This window comes from Halichoerus grypus, chromosome 2 (genome assembly GCF_964656455.1).
Source record: "Halichoerus grypus chromosome 2, mHalGry1.hap1.1, whole genome shotgun sequence".
Lineage (NCBI taxonomy): Eukaryota > Metazoa > Chordata > Mammalia > Carnivora > Phocidae > Halichoerus > Halichoerus grypus.
The window spans coordinates 164,578,088-164,602,151 of NC_135713.1; the positions used below are offsets into that span (position 1 = coordinate 164,578,088).

The window sequence follows — 24,064 nt, forward strand, 5'->3', positions numbered from 1 at the left end:
GCCGGCAAGACCTAACATACATGCCATCTGACGCCTCACAGCCTTTGGTCGAGAGGCGCCAAGAAGCGGCTCAGTTACTGTTCCCTGACACCCATGCCCTCACCCCCATCCTGCTGACCCCCCCTTCTGTGTACGTGGGCCAACTCCCTAAGCACTTTCTAAGTCATTTTCCCCCTCCGCCACTGCCCCTGGCCTGAGGGACCTCAGTGGGCATTCTCCTGTCCGGTGCTGTCTCAGATGAGGGCTCGCATGGCTCTCTTTTCCAGAATAGACCCCAAAAGGGGAATGAGAAGCCGGAGCTCTTGGGCAACGTTTTAGGGCTGACCAAGGCTTCTGCTGAGCAGGGCTGAAGAGCAGAACTTTAAAAAGCAGAACTGTCAGGATCGGCTCCCAAAGACGCCGAGCTAGCAGCACAATGGCACTTTCTGTTTGTGTCTCCCACCCATGCTCTAATTTGGGGGACAAAGGAGTCTTCAGGGTTGCCTTTAGGAGCCTCCTAAATCAAATCTCCTACAACTTCTTTGGGGCCTTGGATAATCACTCTGTGATAACCTGGGAATCTGGGGGAATGTGTTGCCATGGAAACCTTAATTTGGGGACTTTCTGAGGGTTTTTTTTTTTAAGATTTTATTTATTTATTTGAGAGAGAGAGAATGAGAGAGAGCATGAGAAGGGGGAGGGTCAGAGGGAGAAGCAGACTCCCTGCGGAGCAGGGAGCCCGATGCGGGATTCAATCCCAGGACTCCAGGATCATGACCTGAGCCGAAGGTAGTCGTTTAAACGACTGAGCCACCCAGGTGCCCCCGACTTTCTGAGTTCTAAGGAGGTTTGTGTTGCATGGGCTGTGGTATAAATAAAAGTGACCAGGGGCTGTGAGCTGTCACCCCATTGGTGGAGAGGGGGCCTCAGGTTGGCAAAATGCCTTTTCCCCACAGACCGGGGCGAGATGGCCAATAGAGCCTGAGAGGTCTGTACTTGTGGGTGATCCTTGCCCCTAGAGTGGAGGCTCAGAGGGGCAAGACTGGATCCCATGCCTGGTGGGCTGCCTGACAGCCAGGTGGCTTTCCCCCAGGTCCCCGCAGCAGAGCGTCTGAGCTGGGCCATGTGACAGCCTCAGGGGAGGAGGGTGACAGGTCACTCCATGGGAACAGAGCACTCCCTGAGGTGCAGAGCCTCAGCTTCCCCGCTGGACATCTGGACAGCACTCTTTGGTCTGTTTGCCCAATGTCTAACGTTTGTACAACCCTTTAAGTCGCTTCATTGGCTGGAGTGTAAATACCGGCCGGCGGCTGAGGCGGCGTCTTTGGGCCGCCACCCTGCGATCCAGGGCCTGGGGTTGCTTAGAAATGGGAGCAGATGGCAGCCAACATTGTGGACGTATCTTTTCCACTTCATTACTCTGCACCCCCCGCCCCCCCGCCCCCCCGCCGTGTGGGCGGGACAGGGGGTTCTGAGCTGGAAACCTCCCGGAGGAGTGGTTACAAAATGTTGGCAGGGTCCTCAATGAAAAATTTCTCTGTGGACTTTTCCTATTTGACTCACTGAAGTCTGACTTTAAATCTGAGGAAGAAATGATCCCATGGGAGTCCCAACTGTTTGATGAAAACAAAATAAATAGCCTTCTTCAAATACTGAGAAGAGGTGAAGGAAAAGAATCGGGGTACAGCAAGGAAGCGCATGCCCCCTGGTTGGGGGGTGGGAATTTTGCATTTCTGCTCGGCTGACCCATTTCTACAACCAGGAGAAAATCCCCACAGCACCCCAACCAGCCCTCTGGGAGCCTAGGTGCCAGGTGAGCACGATTCCAGTGCCTGGAGCCAGTTCTGTCTTTTGATTTCTCTCCTGTGCCTTAAGAACCCAAAATAGCCAGCTGAAAGCCATTGACCTGGGAAAAATTCGCCCATCGGAAGTTCTGCCTTGTGAGTTTGCTTCACCATGTGACATGTCCAGGGGTGAACAGAAAGTGTAGTGGAGGCATCAGCGGGGCTGGACCTGGCTGGGGAGGCAAATGAGGTAGTTTCGGGAGTGGAGTCCCTCCTCCCCACCCCTCCAGCAGTGAAGCGGAAAGGTGACCACAAGGACCTTTTCCTGGCAGTGTGTGCTTGGAGCTGCCCAGTTGTTTGGGGTTAGGAAATAGCCCAGCTTTGCTGAGCCTGCTTGTCCAGACTGGTACCTGGATCCCGGCCTACGCAGGTGGTACAGAGCCCTGGGTGCGCACACCAGCCACCTTTGGGCAAGGCTCACCTCTGGAAGGGGCCTTGTGGGCTTTCCCTGAGGCCCAGGGTGTGCCCCCAGCTGGTGGGCTTGGGAGACCGGGGATTTGCAAAGTCAGTGTGAGGGGCGACGCAGTGGCCCTTCTGTCCCTGCCTGCCAGCCAAGGCCCGTCTTGGGGGCCCGTGAGTAGAGAGGCATCTTAGAGAGGGTCCTCCAAGGAGGCCAGCCTGTCGTCCCCATCCTGGAGCCCAGGCCTCTGGGTCCCTTGTCCAGGAGCCCTGTTCCTTGGCCAGGACTCCGGGGCGGCGAGGGGGGAGGCGGGTGCTGCCTGCAGCTGCTGTTTTCCCCTCTGGGGAGGTCACACAGCCAGGGCCTGTTTACAGGGCCGCCGAGGGGCTGAGAATGAGTCACCACTGTATCCCCGAGCGAGCAAGGCAGGCTTGGAGGCCGGGTTCTGCCCTGCAAGCCTGTTCCAGCCCTGGCCCATGCAGAGGCAGCAGAGCGGCTAGGGGAAGCCCCCGGAGCCTGGGGAGGGGGCCTGTGTTCCCCACCTGTGAGAGCAGTTGTGAGTCCAGAGTCAGGAAACCGCCCGTGCTGAGTGTTTTCCCCATCATCTGTCATTGTAGCGCTGGCTCCAGCTTCCTCCTTGGCAACGAAGCTGGCTCTCCCCCTCCACCCAGCCCACGAGGCACACACTAGGGCACTCTGCCCAGTGCTCAGCCATCCCTCCCATCATCAGGGCTCCAGAGTAACCACTCTGTGCAGATGAGGCCGTTTGGAGGCAGAAGGAGGGTGAGGGTGGGAGGGAGGAGGAGACAGACGTGAGGATGAAATAGGAGAAAGTCCACTTGAAGGTGTGGCCCTGGACCATAGGGAGGTCAAAGGATGAGAAGGGGGCAGAGAGGTCCCAAAGGAGCATCAGAAGGGATGTAGAAAACCTCTAGTGGGAGAGCAGACTGAATGCTTAATAAGGAACAAATAGAAGGTGAGAGGTGAGGGTAATTGCCTTGGGAACCAAACTCAGGTTTCCAAGAGGCAGAGTATCCCAGTGGCAATGCACAGAAACTTGACCCACTTTGAATCCCAAATTTGACCCTGACCAGTTGGGGGGAGTCCCTTGACGTTTTTAATCCTAGAGTTTTATACCCAATAAGTGAGGGTAAAAAGTTACACCTACCTCATTGTTTTGAGGGCTTTTAAGATAATACCTATAGTAGGCATTAAAAATAGTTGCTATTATTATTATATGTTATACTAATATAATTATGCTATGTTATTATATATTATTATTTAATAATAAGGAAAATTCTCTAATCAAGCTGCTCCTGGGCACAGCAAATGGGGGAAATCTCCTGGCAGGTATGGCAGCTTTTGGAGGAAGGGAAGGAAGCAGCTTAAAGGATAAAACACAATTAGTATTAACATTTAAAAAATAATTAATGTCCTCAGGGAAATCCTCTCTTCTGTGCTTGCTATTCTTTTGTGACCACACATTGACTATTGGTGGGATGTTTATACTTTGGGTTTCATTGGTCAAGGTCACCCTTGACGTTCTTTTCAGAGGGATTTCATCTGACATAAATGAGAGGTAGACCCGAAAAGCTGAGACACACTTTGACTACCTATTTAAATACTTGTATTGGTCAAAAAAAAACCCACCATGAACTAAGAAGAAGTTAAAGGACGAACTAGGAAAACATACCTGCAGTACGTAGACAAACTGTGACTCTTTAATATATAAAGAGCCTATATAAAATCAATATGAAAAGATTAACATCCTCATAGGAAAAAAGGACAAATGAGGAATATAAATGACTGATTCTTTTTTTACAATTTTATTTATTTATCAGAGAGAGAGAGCACACAAGCAGGGGGAGTGGCAGGCAGAGGGAGAAGCGTTGCCTATTTAGGGCGTCCGTAAATGACTGATTTTAAAAATTGTAGAAAATGGGGGCGCCTGGGTGGCTCAGTTGGTTAAGCGACTGCCTTTGGCTCGGGTCATGATCCTGGAGTCTCTGGATCGAGTCCTGCATCGGGCTCCCTGCTCGGCAGGGAATCTGCTTCTCCCTCTGACCCTCCCCGCTCTCATGTGCTCTCTCTCATTCTCTCTCTCTCAAATAAATAAATAAAATCTTTAAAAAAAATAAAAATAAAAATAAAAATTGTAGAAAATGTTCAAAGTCATTAGTAATTAATGTAAATTTTTTCTTTTTTTTTTTTTTAAGATTTATTTATTTATTTTTTTTAACAGAGAGAGACATAGCAAGAGCAGGAACACAAGCAGGGAAAGTGGGAGAGGGAGAAGCAGGCTTCCCGCAGAGCAGGGAGCCCGATGTGGGACTCGATCCCAGGACCCTGGGATCATGACCTGAGCCGAAGGCAGACGCTTAACGACTGAGCCACCCAGGCGCCCTAAATGTAAATTTTTTCAATTTCTTTTTTTAATCATGGAAAAAGTTATATATACATGGTATTAGAAAGAATAGTATAATGATCTCCATGTACCCATCTTGCAGCTTAAACAGTTATCAACTCATAACCAGCCTTGCTTTGTTACTGTCTCCACCCACCATCCAGACTATTTTGAAGCAAATATCAGTCATTGATTCACTTCATCTGTATACACAGAGAAATGGATTTTAAAACAAGGATGTTGGGGCACCTGGGTGGCTTAGTCAGTTAAAGCGGCTGCCTTCGGCTCAGGTCATGATCCCAGGGTCCTGGGATTGAGACCCGCATTGGGCTCCCTGCTCAGCGGGGAGTCTGCTTCTCCCTCTCCCTCTGCCCCCTGCTCATGATCTCTGTCTGTCTCTCTCTCTCAGATAAATAAATAAAATCTAAAAAAATAAAAATAAAGATAAATAAATAAAACAAGGATGTGGATAAAGTGGCAAATATTAAAAATAAAGATAACACACAATGCTGGGATGGATACAGTGAAATAGACACTCTTCTATGCTGCTGGTGGGAGTTACCAATCGGTGTAAGTTTTCTGGAAGGGAATTTGGCATGGAATATCACGAAAACTTAAAAATGTGTATTCCCTTTTGCCTAATGATTCTACTTTTGGGCATTTACCTTAAGGGAATAATAGCTGTGTGCACATATGTTTATCTTTAAGAATGTTAATTAAAAAGGACCTGAGTTCCAACATCAGAGAAATGGTTGCATAAATTATAGACCATCCAGATAAGGAAATACCAGGCAGTCATTACAAATTATGTTGAAGGTGAATACTAAGTTAGAAAACATTTAAAGGGGTGCCTGGCTGGCTCAGTTAGTGGAGCATGAGACTCTTGACCTTAGGGTCATGAGTTTGAGCCCCATGTTGGGTGTAGAGATTACTTAAAAAATAAAAGATAATAAAAACAGGGGCACCTGGGTGGCTCAGTCGGTTGAGCAGCTGACTGTTGATTTTGGTTCAGGTCATGATCTCAGGGTTGTGGATTGAGCCCCACGTGGGGCTCTGCAGTCAGTGCAGTCTACTTGTCCCTCTCCCTCTGCTCCTTCCCCCGCTAGTGTGCACACACTCTCTCTCTCGAGTAAATAAATAAAATCTTTAAAAAATAAAAATAAGGGCACTTGGGTGGCTCAGTTGGTTAAGCGACTACCTTTGGTTCAGGTCATGATCCTGGAGTCTCAGGATCTGCTTCTCCCTCTGACCCTCCCCCCTCTCCTGCTCTCTCTCTCATTCTCTCTCTCAAATAAATAAAATCTTAAAAAAATAAAAAATTAAAATAATTAAAATTAAAAATCTTAAATAATTTTTTAAAGAAAGAAAAAAGAAAACATTTATAATATATCATGTAAAAGGGGAAAAATTTGTAAAACAGTATGTAGCATATGATCCCAGTTTTATTTAAAAGTTATAGGTATTTTAGGAAATTGATTAAAGGAAAATATATCAAAATAGTAACATGACTATATCAGGGTGATTTTTATTTTATTCTTTCTTTATGTATACTTTGTTTCAGATGTCTTACAATGGACATAAATTGTTTTTCTAATCAGGAAAAATAATCCTAATTTAAAATATAAGACGTAGGTGTTGGCCGGAAGGCTGTGTAGTAGTATGGTTTGACCTGAGGCTCTACCCACCCTAGGAATCGCCCTGCTGACCAAAATAACATGTTGGGGAGTATTTTCTTGGTGTTGCTAAGAGTGTTGTGGGCAGGGAGAGGCCGAGCAGCAAGGAGGGCAGCTGAAAGGCTCCTGTCCTTGTCTAGGTGTGAAGGCAAGGGCCTCATCCATGGGCAGATGGGAAGTCAGTATCTTTTCCCAGCTTCCTGCTCTTCCCTGTCCTGGATCTAGTTCTGAGGAGAAGACTCCAGAAGATCAAGCCAGGGTTGTATGCTAGCCCCAAGTCCATTGTTCTGTTGGCCCCTGTCCTAGGTTAGGGTTAAGGCAAACTTGAGCTTAAGAAGGTAGAAGGAAAAGGGCTAGCTAGAACACTGTCTGCTTTTTTAGAGTATTCCCAGCCCTGTTGGAAAGTTGGAGACACTCTTTGTGCCCAGAGGTGACTGCAGCAACAAGAATGTTTTTCTGGCTTGACTTTGCACCAAGTAGCCTTTCCTATACCAGGCGCTTGGCCTCTAGCTGCTCTTCTGGTTGGGTTCTAAGCCCACTTGATCCCTTTCTTCCTTCATTTTTCCTGGCTGGAGTGGCATCCCCGATTGGAATGGTTCCCTCCTTCCATATAAGCAGAACAAATCTTTGGATTCTTCCTGGGGCAGATATGACCCCAGAAATGACTCCCCTACAAGGCTGCCTTGCTGGATCAGCCAGCACAGAGCAGCCCGAATATGTGAACTCAGGAACTGAGACAGTCCTCTGAACCACAGCATACCTGGGAAGCAGGTGTGCAAAGAGTAAGATTGGCACCTTTAGGGTTCAGCTAGGTGTTCCCTGGCACACAGGAGCATGTCACATTTCCTCTGTTTCCCACTGGGGGGAATTTCTCTATGCTCTTTCTCCCCCTTAAACCTTGTCTGAGAAGCCTGAGTGGACAGAGGGTCCACTCTATGTGAGGGCTGGAAGAAGAGTTCTTTGTGTGCTAGGAATTTTGGGGGAAGCCTGGATGACCACCCTGGCCCCATGTCATAAAATGGTTTATTGGCTATATACTATAGATTTTTCTTTTAAAGATTTTATTTATTTTGACAGAGAGCACAAGCAGGGGGAGTGGCAGGCAGAGGGAGAGGGAGAAGCAGGCGCCCCGCTCAGCAGGGAGCCCGTTGCGGGACTCGATCCTAGGACCCTGGGGATCATGACCTGAGCCGAAGGCAGACGCTTAACTGTCTGAGCCACCCAGGCACCCCTATATACTAGAGATTTATTCATGTTCCTCTTTAATCCCAGGATGCCAAAACATCGTAAGTATCTTACTCGTATTTTTTAACAGTGATATCGAGACAAATTGACATACCATACAATTCATCTAAAGTATACAGTTCAGGGGCGCCTGGGTGGCTCAGTCGTTAGGCATCTGCCTTCGGCTCAGGTCGTGATCTCAGGGTCCTGGGATTGAGCCCCACGTCAGGCTCCCTGCTCAGCGGAGAGCCTGCTTCTCCCTCTGCTGCTCCCCCTGCTTGTGCTTTCTCTGTGTCTGTCTCTGTCAAATAAATAAATAAATCTTAAAAAAAAAAAAAGTATACAGTTCAGTGGTTTTTAGTATATTCAGAGTTGTGCAGCCATCACCATAATCAATTACATCACCCAAATAGAAACTCTGTACCCATTAGCATTTCCTCCCTATTTACTCCCAGCTTCCTCTACCCAAGCCCTGGGCAACCACTAATCTATTCTCTGTTTCTATGGATTTGCCCATTCTAGACATTTCATATAAATGGAATCACACTATAATGTAGTCTTTTGCGACTTGTGTCTTTCACCTATCATAATGTTTTCAAGGTTCATCCATGTTGCAGTATGTATCAGTACTTCTTTTTGTGGCTGAATACTATTCCATTGTATAGATAGACCACATTTTGTCTACCCATTCATTCATCGGTGGGCATTGGGGTTGTTTACACTTTTTTGATATTGTGAAGAATGCTGCCATAAACATTCACGTACAAGTTTTTGTGAGTCCATATGTTTTCATTTCTCTTGGGTATAAACCTAGGAGTGAAATTTCTAAGTCATATGGTAACTCTGTGTTTAACTGTTTGAGGAACGGCCAGACTGTTATCCAAAGTGGCCATGTACCATCTTAAAATCCCACCAGTGGTGGATGAGGGTTCTGATTCCTGTGCAGTCTTATCAGTGTTTGTTAGTATCTGATTTTTTTATGATAGCCACCCTAGGGGGTATAAAGGGATATCTCATTGTGGTTTCAATTTGCATTTCCCTGTGATTAATGATGTTGAGTCTATTTTGGCCATTTGTATATCTTCTTCGGAGAAATGTCTGTTCAGATCTTTTGCCCATTTAAAAAAATAGGTTATCTTTTTATTATTGAGTTGCAGGAGTTCTTTATATATAGACATAGTATATAGACACATGACCCATATCAGATGTAGGATTTGCAAAAATTTTCTCTTTTGTGTGTTGTCTTTTCACTTTCTTGCTGGTGTCCTTTGAAGCACAAAAGCGCTTCATTTTGGTGACGTCCCTTCCTTATTTTTAACTGTGGGCAAAACAGGCAGAAATGACGAGGGGCAGGAATAGCCAAGTTCAAACTGTCTCCATTCCGCAACAACGGATGGGCTTGCAGGCAGCAGTGCTCCATGATTAAGAAAACCCCAGGATGATTCCAGGCAACGGGGAGAGCATAGATGAGGTCCGTGTGAACAGCAGGTTGGCGCTGCGCTGCACATAGTGATCCTCAATGCCCAGGACGCTGTGGGCATGGGATGGGAGAGCCTCCCAGCATGGCAGCGCAGCCTCTCCGGGGGCTAGTGAGAGAGCCACAAACTGGCGGTTGGGGAGGATGTACTTTGCCCTGCATCTGTTTGAATCCGTGATACGTTGTCGAATTTACCATGCCTGGATTTGTGTGGAGTCATGGGAGGGGGCGGGGGGGGATTAGCTTTGAAGTTGTGTCAGATAGGCCCTCAGTGAGCTGTTGTGAGGTGTGAGGAGGACCTTGCTGGGAAGAGAGACTGAGTCTTTCTTGCCATCGGTCTTCTCAGGTGCCCATCACCTGGAGAGGGAGAGCTCTCCTTGCACTTAGAAATTCAGTAGCAGGAATCCCAGGCTAGCTCCCCTGTCAGCCCTGAGGGAACTGTAGAATTCTGATTGGCACCTTCCAGAAGCCTGCTGTCTTAGAACCGAAAGCAGCTTTTGCTGACATCTGGTCCTTCTGGGACGCTGATATTTTTATTTATACAGTGACACTCTCATCCCCAAATAGATTCTTATTTTTAACAGGCTTGCTCCCTTTGAGGGATGCCTGAGGCTCCCAACTTCGCTCGCTGGCATCTCAATGTAAACCCTGCAAAGACAGGAAGGTCCATGGCTTGTGCCCGAGCAAAGAAGGAGGAACACTCACCAGCCAGGAAGTCCAACAGCTCTGTCTTTACATCCGGAGTCCGAGTTCTGCATTAATCTAGCCTTCCTTATCAAGCTCAGTCGCAAGGGAAAAACTTCCAATGAGCTGTAATTACCGCCCCTCATTGACCCAGGGAGGAGAGCAGATAAGAAATGGTGCCTGAGGATACCCTGATTCCCTCCCCCACTCCCCCCCCACCAGTCTGCTGCCCATTCTCTCAGCGGGTCCCCCTTGCTTCTTGTCTTTCAGCTACCCAACATGTTTGGCGACCTTCGGTCCACGTTTATTGCCTTGATGATTGGATCCTATGCCTCCTCAGCAGTCACCTTCCCGGGAATCAAGGTGAGGGTGTGGCCACCTCACCCTCTTGTCCTAGTGTCTGAACAGAGGCCCTTCCCAAGGCTCCTTCAACCTTCTCTGAAGAGGGAAGTAACTGTGGGAGCTGGGGTTGGCCCCTCCCCACCACCCACACCTGGGAGGATGCACCTGGGCACCACAGGAGTAAGAAAAGAAAACCACTGGGCTGTGGGGGAGGGAAAATTCAAGCCTATCGTACAGGGTGTTACCGCAGGCCGCCTTTACATTTCTGCTGTTTCTGCACTGGGGTAGAGAAAAGGGATGGCTGAGTTAGTTTGTCACTGGTCACCCCACCCCCCGGTCTGTTGTTGCTGGGCTGTTACTGTCCATTGGCCAGAACACGGCTCTTGGCTAAGTTGGTTCAGCTGTTTCCCTCGCAGGCAGGATTCGGAGCCTGTGGAAGTCACGCAGGGTCAGGAGGAAGCAAACACCTCACAGTCCACCGGTTCCTAGTCCCCACTCCAAGTACTGTTGTTCCTGCCATGCTTCAGAAGCAGCTTCTCCCACCTCTGGCCTCAACACAAGTCGAATCCCATTTCCTGCGGTACCTAGCAGGGAGGCCATAGATGAGAAGGAGTCCTAGATGTGGGCTGGCCACCGGGGAATCGAGGCGCTGGACGGTGTGGGGCCAGCCATCCTGTGGACTTCTACGGGTTCTCACGCTTCTGGAGTGTGGAAAAGCCCACAAGTTCCTCCTCTACCTCTTCTTGCTGTCTCACTGCTGGTCCCCTTCCCTCCCCCACCCCAGGGGTGGGGGCTGGGCAGCTGTCTGCCAGGATACTGGGGACTCCTGCGTTGGAAATAAATGGTGGCAGTGACAACAGCTAACAGCTAACATGCTCGTGTTCAGGAGGCTTCCCACCTGCCAGGCCCTGTACTGAGCACTCTGAGGATCCCAATGCTTAGCCCTCACCAAAGCCCCATGAGGGTGCATGCCAGTACTACGCTCGTTTCACAGAGGAGCAAAGGGAGACATCCGTCGGTTCATTCCTTGAGTATTTTTTGACACCTACCATGTGCACTCTTCAAGGCGCATCAGCGGACAAGGCTAGCGGGTTCCTGTTCTCAGGGGGCTAGACTAGTAAGGGACAAGGAAAGTAATCAAGAAGTCCGTAATCTCAGCCAGGGCTGTTCCCTGGGAACTAGTGATGTGACAGTGCCGGGGGGCAGTCAGGGAAGGCGTCTCCAAGGAGGTGACATTTGGCCCAGGTTGGAGGCACAGGGGGTTAATGACGTGCCAAGGAAGCTGGGATGATTGGGATGCAGGGTATCTGATGAGCAGACAGCCGGGCAGGGCTGAGCCTCCTCCCACAGCTCCTCGCAGGGAGAGCAGAGCTGCCAGATGCCCCTGCCCACCGGCCTTGGCTGCCCTCTGCTAACCTGCCCCTTGGCCCTGCGCCGACCCTGCTGTGCCTCTCAGGTCATCTACGACTTTGGTGTCTCCTTCATCATCATCCTCGTGGTCTGGGCCAGCTGCTCTGGATTGGTTTTCCTCAACTGCTTCTTTAACTGGCCCCTGGAGCCTTTCCCGGGGCCGGAGGACATGGACTACTCGTAAGTGGACGCGGCGTCTGCCCCTACCCCCACCCTGGCCAGGGTCCCGGGCAGCACCAATGGACACTCTCCTGTGGCCTCCAGGGTGAAGATCAAGTTCAGCTGGCTGGGCTTTGACCACAAGATCACAGGGAAGCAGTTCTACAAGCAGGTGACCACGGTGGGGCGCCGCCTCAGCGTGGGCAGCTCCATGAGGAGCACCAAGGAGCAGGCGGCCCTGCAGGAGGGCCATAAGCTGTGCCTGTCCACCATTGACCTGGAGGTGAAGTGCAAGCCAGACGCTGCAGGTACCCACCTCACGGCCCTCACCTTTGAGGCCTGCCTAGGATGTTGGCAGGGGGGTCTGCGCCCCTACCCACACGTCAGCGACGGGGAGGAGGCAGCCAATCCAACCTGGAAGCCCCAGCCCCCTTCACTGGGGCCAGCAGCAACCGAGGGCTTTGTGGGTGCCGTCCCACGCAATTGCCACTTCATCCCCAGAGGGCAGGCGGCACCCCGCACCCTGGTTTACAGATGAGCACACTAAGGCCCCGAATGGGTAAGGAACTCATCCAACTCACCACACACACCTGGGTGACCCAAGTCCAGCACCCACACATTTAACCTCACCCAGGCCCATCCCTGCATCCAGCACAGGGTGATTTGGGCAGCAAACCAGGCCTCCTCTTATGGTCCACCCAGCCCCTGGATGGTGGGTGGGCTGTGGGCCACGGGGGTGCAGGCCTCGGTTCTCCTGAGCGCCCTCGCTCTCCTCCCCGCAGCGGCCCCCTCCTTCATGCACAGCGTGTTCAGCCCCATCCTGCTGCTCAGCCTCCTCACCATGTGCATCACGCAGCTGCGGCTCATCTTCTACATGGGCGCCATGAACAACATCCTCAAGTTCCTGGTCAACGGCGACCAGGACGTAGGTAGGTGGCCCCTGGACCTCAGTGCACATACCCACAAGAGGGCACCCCGCGAGCGGTGGTCACTCCTGCCTGCCTGAGGTGAAGCCCCCTGCCTGGAAGGTGTTAGGCCGGGTTGGACCGGAAATAGCAGGCCCCAACTGTTCTCTCCTGTGGCCATTAGAATGTCCCAGTTTGGGCAGGGAGTGGGGAGGGAGACTGAAATAAGGACATGTGTTCAGGGTGTGGGGCGTGGGACCGTTGACTTGCATGTTTGTAAATGAAAACACCGTGCAGAACGGAGTACTCCACCTGAGAGCTTGTTGAAAGACGGGCCCACCCAAAGGCAAGCATCTCCCCGCCCCTGGAAACCGCAGGCTTGGTTCTCGGGGAGGCTGTGTGCTGAGTATCCGCTGGAAACTTTGGGGCAGTCTGCAGCTCTGGGATCTGCACCCTGAACTGGGAGGGCGAGGCAGAGGCTTCCTTGTGTGTGTGATCCAGTTGAGGCTTGTTAAATTTGGTAAACAGAACTGATAACGCACATGCCACTTTTCTAAAACAGCACACAAGGTCTTCAGCTGATTAGAGGTTTTGATTCTACAAAGAAAATCAGTACTTCCTCAGGGCCTGAGCTGAGTCAGCTTTAGTCATCCCTAAGCGGGACAAACACAGTCGGTAAATCCTTTTTATTGGCAGCCCCGTTGGGGTGCAACTGTTTGTTGGTTTAATTGTTTTTCCCTAGGGGAAGTTACACTGGGCATCGCAAGGAGTCAAATACAGTTTTTAAAGGGGATGAGAAATCGAGCTTGAACAAAAGGGAAAGATGACAAAGGGCCCCAGACAGCACTGGTCCACTGTGAAAGTGGGCGTCCCGTGGCAAAGCAAAGTGGAGAAGCACGGGCTGTTACGTGCCTTTGCAAAATTTCGTGATGACGCCTGACACGGTGAAGGCCCCAAGCAGCCCTAGAGGAAAAACTCACCTCTTTAGCTTTGTGTTGTCCAGTGATGTTGCCCCAGATTTCTACCACAGAACATTTCTATTGTGTAACACTCCTTAAACGTTGTGGACCGCACTTTGGGGAAAGCTGATCTATCATGTCTAAACACCCTCTATTACAAGCTCAGGCCTGGTGACGAGAAGCCCCTGGAGTGTCCAGGGAAGGGGCCCGCACCGGCTCTTGGAAGGCAGATCTCCCTGTCACTGAGTCGTGGGCCTTTACTCCAGTTCTCTAAGAAACCTCTTGCTGCCGGAGAGGAATTTTTCTCAACTGTTTCCCACATTCAGAAAGTCAATTAAAAAAAAAGTCAGTTTCGAGAAGTAGAGAAAGTTGGGCCAGGAAATTCAGTCTGCAGCTGACGGGGCATTGGTTTTTCCCTGTTCTGCTCTTGTGAGCCATGGCCCCCGACACCCCCCAGCCAGCGGCTCCCAGGGGGGCTGCTGCAGGACCAGGGAGCTGGTGCAATGGAAGAGACACCAGCTCTGGCTGTCTGAGGGAGACCCGTGGTGTCGGATGTTGGGCTGGGGTCAGGGCGGATGCTGTGCCCCTCCCTCCCTCCCAGAGAGAGCCGTTGGAGGTAACTGAAAGAGCAGTGTTCCTGAGGGGCCCGGTTTGCCCAGTCTTTGGCACCCACACCACTTCCCTGTCCTGGTGCTCGGTAGGCACCGCAGGCCTGATTCGCCAGCCCGCCTGTGACGAGGCCCCGGCTGCATGTGACTGAGGCCTCAGCACACAGGAAACCATCCGCAGAGGCCCGTGCTGGGCCTTAGCGCCTCTGTTCCCAGAAGCCTGGCTCAAGCTCGGCTTCCCCCCGGCACTCGGAGAGTCAGATCTTGGTGGGAAATGGCATGGGTGCTGGGCCCAGAGCTAGCCTGCTTCCACCGCCCCCCCTTTTCCCTGTAACAACCTCTGAGATTCTGCTGCTAACCTCTCTCCTTTCTGCTTTCTTACTTTTGCTTTCTTCATGCAGTGATGGCCACTGGTAAGCAAGGGGACGTCAGAGAACACTGCAATATTCCCTCCAGTCTCTGTTTTACCAAGAAACGTCCCTCTTGGCAAGAACTGTGGGTGGGGAAAGGGGCAGTCAACTCAGCTTCTGTTTGCCTGAAAAAGTCCCCGTCATAATTTTACTGCTCTTTGAAGATTGGAGCCGTTACATCAGAGCCCCTCTGAGTGGTGCCTTCCTGGTATACTGCTAGAGGCTGGAAACTAACAGCTAGTCCCACATGAAGCCTCAGTCCCAGGCATCGGTAATTTTGTGGTTCCCAAGTCATAGACACTTCCTGGAGCTTCTCTGGGAGGTCATTGTGACATACTGGATTTCGTTAGCCGTTTCTTGGAAATAAGCAGAAGATGTGGAAAGGAGGATGGGGTGCCTTCCCGTTGCTCCGGCTTTGATTTCAGAGTTTAAAGTCTCTAAGCACCCCTCAGGGCCCCCAGGGACCCAGGGGGTGGTCTGTGGAAGACCCCAGAAGGGTCTGTAAAGTCTCAGACTCCACCCGGCACCTGCCCCAGGCTTCTGCTAGGGCCTCCCCGTGACACAGCCCGTTTTCCTCCCCAGTCGGCCTCTACACGTCCATCTTCGGTGTGCTCCAGCTTCTCTGCCTACTGACAGCCCCTGTCATTGGCTACATCATGGACTGGAGGCTGAAGGAGTGTGAAGATGCCTCCGAGGAGCCTGAGGAGAAAGATGCCAACCAGTGCGTAGATAGGGCCTGTGCCCTGGCTCCTGGCCCCCAGAGTCCGACAGGGGCGGGGACAGGGTGGGCAGCTTGGGTTTTGAAGTTCGCAGGAGGCGAGAGCGGGTCGTGCCCAGAGCTACTCGTAAGGGCTTTAAGACACGCTCTCTCTCGGGGCTCAGCACACATTTAAGTGTATCGCTTCCTTATGACGATTCTTGGGTACTCAAAAGTTAGGGTATCACTGGGCTGGATGAAAGAAGGGGAGAAGGCGGAGGAAGGTGTGTGTGCGGACACTGGGTGTCCAGCCATTCTGCTGTTGGGACTGCACTCAGACGACCAGCACAGTGGGTGAGCGATGTTGACGCGGTCCTGCTTGCCTGCAAGGCTCACTCCCCTCGGTGGGAGCAGTAAGTTGCCACACCCACAGTATGCATTGCTAGATCTGTTCATGATTGTCAGGATTCAACAAGGTGCTGGACCCCGCTTTTGTAAGGGTTGGGCTCCAAGATCAGAGGATGAGTTAAATGCCGTCTTCCATGACTCCGCCTTAACGTAATAAGCAACGTTTATTGCTGTAGGCCCTGTGCCAAACACTTAACACAGAGCATCTCAGTTAAGCCTCACAGCACCTCGATGAGGTGCATACTAGGGTTATACCCATTTTACGACTGCGGGAACTGAAGTTAGGACTTTGAGTAGCTTGCCTGAGGTCACATAGTGAGGAAGCGGTGGGCCTGGAACTCCCCGTATGTCTCCAGCACTTGGCACTCATGCTTGGATGTTGTACAGTCGTCCATGGGGTATCTGTGTGGGCACTGGGCCTGGAATCGGTAATGGTGAATTCACAAGGAAATAATTACCGAGAATGCTCTGTTATCTAGGTCAGGTCCTAGAGCCAAGAGATTGTGCCCATTCCGGTTCCATCTGCTGCATATTTGTTTCTCCTTCACCCCCTCCTGCCCCCAAAGGGGAAATCCACTCCCTCCCTTATTTGACTTATTATCTGACTTATCATTAGCTCCCTGCAGGATTTGGGTGAAGTCGGAGCCAGTTCATTTGGGTGAAATCCTGACTTGGGCACACTCCGCTCTCTGCCTCCCGATCGTTTGTGCTCAGTCTTCACTGAGGCAGTGCTGTGTGTTGATAGCTGTCTTCTCATATCCGACCTCTCCACTGAGGTTCACACTCAGTGCCCAGTCAGGAGTGTGCAGTGGGAGTGTCCCTAGTGCTGGTCTAGCCCTGACAGTCCCTCGGACATGCTTGCATTAGTCTCTGAGTCTTGCATTGTCCACAAGCTGTTTCTCCTGAGGCCTGACTCCCTGGGAGAACCCATCCTCCTCAGGAAGCCCCCAACTCCAGTGTGTGCTCTGTCTCCACAGAGGCGAGGAGAAGAAGAAGAAGCGAGACCGGCAGATCCAGAAAGTCACCAATGCCATGCGGGCCTTCGCCTTCACGAACCTGCTGCTCGTGGGCTTTGGGGTGACCTGCCTCATTCCCAACCTGCCTCTACAGGTGGGTGTGGGGTGAAGGAGAGGCCAGGTGGGCTATGGGACAATGAGACTTAAAGGTACCTGATGTGTCATGGAAGCCATCCACAAAGACAGGGGTGACTTTTCATTCATTTAATCCAACCAAGCAAGCAACCAGCCCACTGTTACTTACCGAAGGTTCTTACCTGCCAGGCTCTGTGCTTGATGCTGGGGGTGAGCTCTAAATGAAACTGGGATTATCTTTCACAGAAGACTCTTCTCTGTGAAGGGGTATCATTCTTCGTGGCCTTTTGGGCACCTTGCATGCCACGAACACCACCATCATACCATTTCCTGGAGCTGTATGGGGGAGTTGTATGGCTACTTGCTTTGCATTTGTCCAAAGAGGTCTGGGCAATCTATGGCCTCGGTGGGACCATCTGCTTCTCCGTACAAGAGTGCCTACAGGGTATCTGTGTTGTAGAGGGTGAGAAAGATGGTGACGATCACTGGGCATCAGGGTTCAAAAGCTTAATTCCTTTACACAAGATTTCTGATGCTTTTGAAACCTGACTTTTGGCTGAGATTGGGAGCAAAGTAGATTTTGTCATCTGCCCAGCTCTACCTTTAGGTCCATTAAAGTGTTCTGGTGCCAATCCCCAAGGTAATGGATACTCAAAACTCATCATTTCTTACTTATTTTACTATGTTTTAGTATTATCTGTGCTCTGGAGATTTTTACTTCTCATATGGTATTGGTGGGCCTACTGCATGATGGCGCATCACCGTGAATCTCTGTCCTCCTCATGAACTTTGAAGGGTCATGAGTGATGGCGTTGCTTCCGCATGAATTAGACCAAGTCCAGATACTATCTTGGGCCAGGTCCAGAAGGAAAGTGAGAGTCTCTCTTTTTTACAAGTGGCCACACGTTGAAGTACATTGAGCACCCAGGTGTGCACCAACCGTGGGTACTACCCCGTGTATGTGCTGACGCTGTCTATGCAGACCAGAGTAAACCGTCGGAGGCTTGTACTAGTTCCCGGTGAGAGTGTCCTTGCATCCGTGGTGCCCCCCAGCTTCCCGGTGGCTGCCCTCTCTACAAGACCGGCAGATCCTTGTCTTGACCACCTTGTCCGATCGAAGGGCAGTGCTCAGTAGGAATAGTCATCTGCTTTCTGTTTTACTTAGTTCTCGTTGAAAGAGAAGTTCTGCAGAGGCAATAAGACGAAGGAAGTGGGAAGGGGGAGCCCGCACTGGTATGCGCATGCACAGAGGGGCACAGCCCTCTTTCAGCACTGCAGAGAGCAGCCCCTGCCCCCTCCGCCGCCCACATTCCTGGGAACAGGTCCTGGCTGCTGAACAGGACGGCAGGGCTGTGTGCAAAGGGCAAACAAAGGGTCCTAGTGGCAAGATGGTCAGCTCTCGTGCTTCTCGGGAATCATTTACAAGTGCTTCTTAGAGCTTGCTCAGCCTACCAGCGGTGGCCTTTTTGAGAAGCTGAGCTTAACTTGGGAGGGGAGAAGGAAAACTAGCTGCCTATAGGGCCTGGATGACCAGGCACAGAGACCTCTGGGCACAAGTCTCAGATCAGCAAAGGTAGGAGATCAAGTCATGATTAATGATCTATTTAGTGCTGTGTCGATACACACAGAACGACCAATCCTTGGTGGAGGCAGGAGGAGCCTTTACTCGATGTTTGCCAATTTCCATGGTGCAAACGCTTCCATCGTGGCTGATTTTAAGCAGCGTGAAAGCCCCGATTGTGGAGTTGGACAGAGATTGGCGGTGACGCGCCGTCATGCAGTAGTCCCACCGATGCCACACGAGAAGTAAAAACCTCCAGAGCACAGATACTAGTAAAACATAGTGCAATAATTCAGGGAGGAGTTTTGAGTATCCATTACCTTTTTTGAATATAACTTAATTGTAAGTTTACAAATTTAATTTTTAGTCATGACTGTCTTTAATAGCTGGCTCACGAAATTCCTGAAAATTCAGGAACGGGCCCTGGAGACCTGGTGCGCACCCACGCCAGGTTGCCAGCGCTCCCATTGCTCAGGACCTCTGAGGACCCTCACGCTCTGCTCTCCCTCTGTCAGATCCTGTCCTTCATCCTGCACACGGTTGTGCGAGGATTCATCCACTCTGCTGTCGGGGGTCTGTATGCAGCTGTGTAAGTGCCCATTGCTGTGGGTGGCCTGGCGCCCGTGGTAAGGGAATGGCCTGGGGGAGGCTCGTGGTGGGACTGAGGTTCCAGAGAGGGCCAGCCGGGCATCTGGGCTCATCTTGTATCGGGGGACGGGTACCAGGACTCCTGTTGGCTGTGTCAAGGGACGGTCACGGCTGGCGAGAAGTGGGTTGGCGGGCAGACGGCTGGGTGCCCACAGGCCTTGGCATCTAACACGAAGTCAGCTCCCCAGCCAGGGGCCGTGCTCCTTTGTAGCTCGCTGTTGCCTCGGGGCTGCCGCTCAGCTGCGTCCTGGGACCGCCCCTGGCTGCCCACAGGAGGGGCCAGGGGTGGGCTTGGCTGCCCCGGAGCTGAGTGTCGATGTTCCGATGACCCTCAGCAGGGGCAATGACATGGGTAACTGAGCCCACAATGTGTCAGACTGTTTTCACCCTGAGTCTGAAAGGGCCTGGTTCCGCCCATCGCCTTCTCATTTGGCCAAGGCTAAGATGAAACCTGCCTCCTTTTCCAAGAGGCCACACGTGCAGAAGGAACCACCACAGCTGCTCTTCCCCCTTGGGCTGGGGCTTGGCTCAAAAATGGAACTCATGGGGTAGCGCCCGGCTGGCTCAGTCGCTAGAGCGTGCAACTCTTGATCTCAGGGTTGAGTTTGAGCCCCACATTGGGTGCAGAGATTACTTTAAAATCTTAAAAGAAAAAAAATGGAACTCAGACACCATCTGCTGTGTCTCTGACCAAAGACTGGTTCGCTCGTTCCTCGCTGGGAGCCCCTTCCCGCCTCTGGGGCCGCAAAGCCGCAAAGCCTGACATTCGCTGAGGTTTTGTCAGAATTCTGTCCCCCTTCCAGCAGCATCCCACGGGGGTCATCCCAGGTCTGCATGTCGTCCCCCACTGCACCCAGTGCCAGGAGGAAGTTGCTGCTGCCTTGGCAGAGTCGGAGAGGCCACCGAGAGCGTGATGCCGAGTTTCCGCGATTACACAACGCTCCTCTCGACGAGGGCGTGGCCGAGCCAGGGCCCGCGTCCAGCCTGCTCCCCGGGCCCGGTTCCCAGACTCCCGCCGCCACCACTCCTTCCACTCAGCCCGGCCAGACACCCATGGACCTGGGGCACACCCGGGTTGGGTGGGGTCCTCCAGAATCTGGGGTCTCACACTGGTCTGAAAGAGCAATTCACAGTCACAGAACTGCTTAGCAGAAATGAATCCAAGGCAGGCCCCCCACTGTTCTCTCAGGCAGCTCCTGCCTCTGCTCCGGTGCCAGATGTGCAGCCTGGAGGCCCCAGCACCCCTGGGGCCAGGCCGAGGCCGAGGAGCATTTGGAAAGCCCGCGAGTGGCACCTGTGGTGACAGGTCCCCTATCGTCCCGGCAGGTACCCCTCCACCCAGTTTGGCAGCCTCACAGGACTGCAGTCACTGGTCAGTGCGCTCTTCGCCCTCCTGCAGCAGCCCCTGTTTCTGGCCATGATGGGTCCCCTCCAAGGAGACCCCCTCTGGGTAAGAAGGGTCTGGGGCTGTGGGCTATGGGCATCTGCCCCACTCTGCAGCCTCCGAGCTGGGAGGCATCCCTCAGGAGCTTCCAGAGCCCCAACGGCGGGCAAGTTGGGACTTCAGTTAGGATCGATTCAGGGTCCCCTGGTGACTGGTGGCTGGGCAGGAGGAGAAAAGTATCCTTTCTGGACCTGATTTTGGGGTGGCCCTCCCACCAGGGGTTGGGATTCCTAACCAGGCACGGTGAGCTTGCCCCAGTCCTGGTCCCATCCCTGGATGTTCACGTCAGTAGGTCAGAGGTGGGGGCCTGGGCCCTGAGGGCTTCCTAGCGGCCATGGACACTGGGAAACTCTGACGCTGGAATGTGGAACGACGGGCCCTTAGACGGCTTGAACCTTCCAGTTTCAGTTTTTCCTTTCTTCTCCTGTGACCTCACCTTTTCCAGACATGAGTGTGGGGAAGGGTCTTGAGCCGGGCTCTGCGAAAGACCACAGCTCCTGCCCCGTCCCCTGCCTCACGTGATGGCAACTCTCATTTCGGCTTCTCCAGGTGAACGTGGGGCTGCTCGGCCTGAGCATGCTGGGGTTCTGCCTCCCCCTCTACCTCATCTGCTACCGGCGCCAGCTGGAGAGGCAGCTACAGCAGAAGAGGGAGGACGACAAGCTTTTCCTCAAGCTGAACGGCTCCTCCAACCAGGAGGCTTTTGTGTAGCGCCCACCGCCTCAGAACTGTGGCCTCCTGCCCTTGCTTCAGTGACTCACCAGTGTCCTTCTCCCCATCCCAGAGGACCTCCATGCACCCTCAGGATCCTCTCCTTCACATTTTGGAGCCCACGCTCCCTCCCAGGGCCCTGGTCCTGCTTCGGAGCTCTGCAGTGGAAGGACGGGAGAGGGCCCGGATGTGCGATTTTCCTACTGCTGGAAGCAAGGGCTGCCGTGGGCTTTGCTCTGCCACCCTCGAGGGGCCCTGGGGCCTTGAGGCTCCGTGGTGCCTGCAGGGGGAGCAAGGAGGACCCCCCAGCAGGCAGGCTCTCTCCCTTAAGTGTCTGGATTCTGCCTCTTGCCAAAGCAGTGGGGTCTGCCATCTACTGCCTGCCACCTGCCTCTCGGCTGCATGCCCACTGGCCACACCTGCCCAAGGACAAAGTCTTGCGCTGTCTGCTCCCCCTCGCCTGGCCCCTCGACCTCCTCCCTTGGCCAGTCTGAGGCTGCCTGAGGAAGGAAGGACCCGCTTCCTGTTGTTGGTGCTAACTCCTTTGTAATTCCAGCCCCCTGTGGCCTGTCCATGACCTGGCCTCCTGTTACAGGCCTGTGGAGAAGCCCCCCCTGGCTTAAAGCCTGGGGAGGGGATGGAGGACTGGATAGCCAGGCACCGCTCAGGGGCCAAGGACAAGGCTGATTAGCAGTCCCTCACCTCCTCCCTCAGGGCGAGGAGCAAGTTTCCACTGCCTCCTTCCATCCAGTCTGTGACCTGAAGGGAATTAAAACAGCACCAACAGGGCACCCGCTACACACAGCTGTTCGTATGGGGGTGGAAGTCAGGCTGTTGCCGACAGATGGAGGGCCGGGCCTGACTGCGGAGATGGATGGTGAGGGGCCTCGGGGTGCGTGACGTGTGGGATGTGTGAGAGATGTGTGTGGGGTGGAGCTGGGGTGTGGGCTCTGGGTGTCTGCCCTTATCCTCCCGGAGGCGGCCTCGCTCTGGACCTGGAGCTTGTCTGAGGCTGCGGGGTTGCAGCGCCCCCTGCCGGCAGGCTCCTCCAGGGCCCTGGAGCTGTTTACGTGAGAGAGGCCCCTGTCCTCTGCCAGGCTGGCCTGGCTGTCCAGCCACCCGCCACCTGACTGCCCCCAGAAATGTGTCTGAGACTTCCTGGGAGTGCACAGCAGGGCGGGTTGATTTTTAGGTTTATACTTTCGGGTCTTTTAAGTTTTACCAGACTCCTTTTTATAAAGCAATAAATCCATTTTCCTCCTGGGAAGGGATGCCCCTGCTAGCATTTCAGTTAATGGCTACACGTGCCTGTTTTGAGCTTGAGAAGAAAAGGCAAGGCAAGATTTTTCTGCCACTGACCAGCCCCAGTCATACCCAGTCGCTCCCCGTCTCTCTGGGTGATTGCCATCTTGGGAGCTGCGCTGGGCCAGAAGAAGACCTTACTCCCCGAGCTCGCCCCCAGACAAACTGGGCTTGTGCAGACATTTTAGAAGTGGGGGCCACCCCTCCTCTGCTGTCTATCCCAGCCAAACAGCGAATCCTGACCCTTTCCATCCCCTACTCAGATTTCCTACTCCTGGCTCAAACGCCCTGAGGGTTCCTCCTGAGCTCAGGACAAAGGGTGACACCAAGAGAGTCTCGGGCTCCAAGAGACAGAGGCAGAATGCAGTGAGGGGAACTGGTGGAGAACAGGAAGGGAGAGACCCAGGCCCAAATTTGAGCTCTGCATGAACAGTTGAGCACCTTGAACACACCTCATTTTCCCAGGCTTCCGTCCAGTCCACTCAAACATTAAAAAGCAAAAAACGTTTGTTTAAAACAAACATTTTTAAAAAGGAGAGAGAACCTAGATCAACATTTCCCAAACCATTCCTCAGAGCACTAGTTCCTATAAGATGTTAATTATTCTCACTTAAAAACAAAAACTTTCGCAGTCAGGGGCGCCTGGCTGGCTCAGTCAGTACAGCATGTGACTCTTGATCTTGGGGTTGTGAGTTCGAGCCCCACGTTGGGCATAGAACTTACTTTAGAGAAAAGAAAGAAGATGGTCAAATCTGGGAAACGCGGGGTTAAAGTCAAGCGTGTTTTCTTACAGCAGCGGGCACTTGCTGCACCCGGCGTGTTCCCGGGGGGACCGGGGGGCCCCAAGAGCAGGGGCGGTGTGCTGCAGAGGGGGCCCGGGTTTTAGCGGCCGCAGCCGGCCTCCACGCGAGGCCCAGTGGCCGCCTGCGGCAGGAACACCTCTGGCGCTTGTTAGAAATGTGACGGCCAGCTGTTACCTCTGGCCTAGTCTACATTCGGCTAAGCCCCGCCTGGCCATCCTGTGCCCCCAAACGTTGGAGACCTCATTCTGCTCTGACCTAGGGAGTTGATGGGTTACATATTTTCCTGTTACCATCCTAGCATCATGATGACAACCGAGGAGTTAGACACCATTCCTATTTTATAGCTGGAAAACTCGAGGCCCGGAGGGTACAGTCACTTGCTCAAGATTAGAGCTGGTACTCAGAGGCTTTGGAAGTCCTCAGAGAATCCAAAGCCCTCCAGACCAGGACATTCCATTCAGACCTCCAGCCCCAGGGCCCACCTGGCCCTTGGGAGCAGGGCCAGCAACAGCCCCAGGGAAGGGAAGCAAAAAGCCAGGCATGGTCTCCATTTCCTCGAGCCAAGAGCTTCCTTGGAGCAGGGGTTGAGCTCTACTTCATAGAGTCGTGTTGGCTGATGGGTGCTTGGGGGAGCAAATCTCCCCCAACCCTGAGAGGAGTGCCCTGGGAGGGGACGGGACCACGGGCTGGTCAAAGGCAGTGGGCATCAAGGGGCCACAGACCTTTGTCTCCACCTCCCCTCCCCGCATTCTTCAGGCTCCCGGTGGGAAGGAACAGGAAGTGATACCTGGAGTGAGGTCAGAGTGAGGAAGGGGGTTGGGCCACCCTAGGGAGCATTGTCAGGAGTCCCCTCCTCTCTAGTCTCCCTGGACTCTTGTCTAGGAGTCTAGTCATTCCTTTGTGGTTGGCTCTCTCCAAACC

General features: G+C 52.7%; 1 protein-coding gene across 5 annotated transcripts in view; it reads left to right on the forward strand.

The window, feature by feature from the left end:
- SLC43A2 (solute carrier family 43 member 2) overlaps positions 1-21,827 on the forward strand; it is a 39,135-nt gene extending 17,308 nt beyond the window's left edge. For all 5 annotated transcript variants that reach the window (XM_078068082.1, XM_078068083.1, XM_078068084.1 and 2 more), the window contains 9 exons: positions 9,956-10,048; positions 11,484-11,617; positions 11,702-11,904; positions 12,379-12,525; positions 15,061-15,199; positions 16,561-16,693; positions 18,751-18,824; positions 20,210-20,333; positions 20,877-21,827. In XM_078068082.1, coding sequence (XP_077924208.1) covers positions 9,956-10,048; positions 11,484-11,617; positions 11,702-11,904; positions 12,379-12,525; positions 15,061-15,199; positions 16,561-16,693; positions 18,751-18,824; positions 20,210-20,333; positions 20,877-21,038 — 1,209 coding nt within the window. In that variant the 3' untranslated portion in view covers positions 21,039-21,827. The remainder of the gene's footprint in view (positions 1-9,955; positions 10,049-11,483; positions 11,618-11,701; positions 11,905-12,378; positions 12,526-15,060; positions 15,200-16,560; positions 16,694-18,750; positions 18,825-20,209; positions 20,334-20,876) is intronic.
- Positions 21,828-24,064: the final 2,237 nt, after the last annotated feature.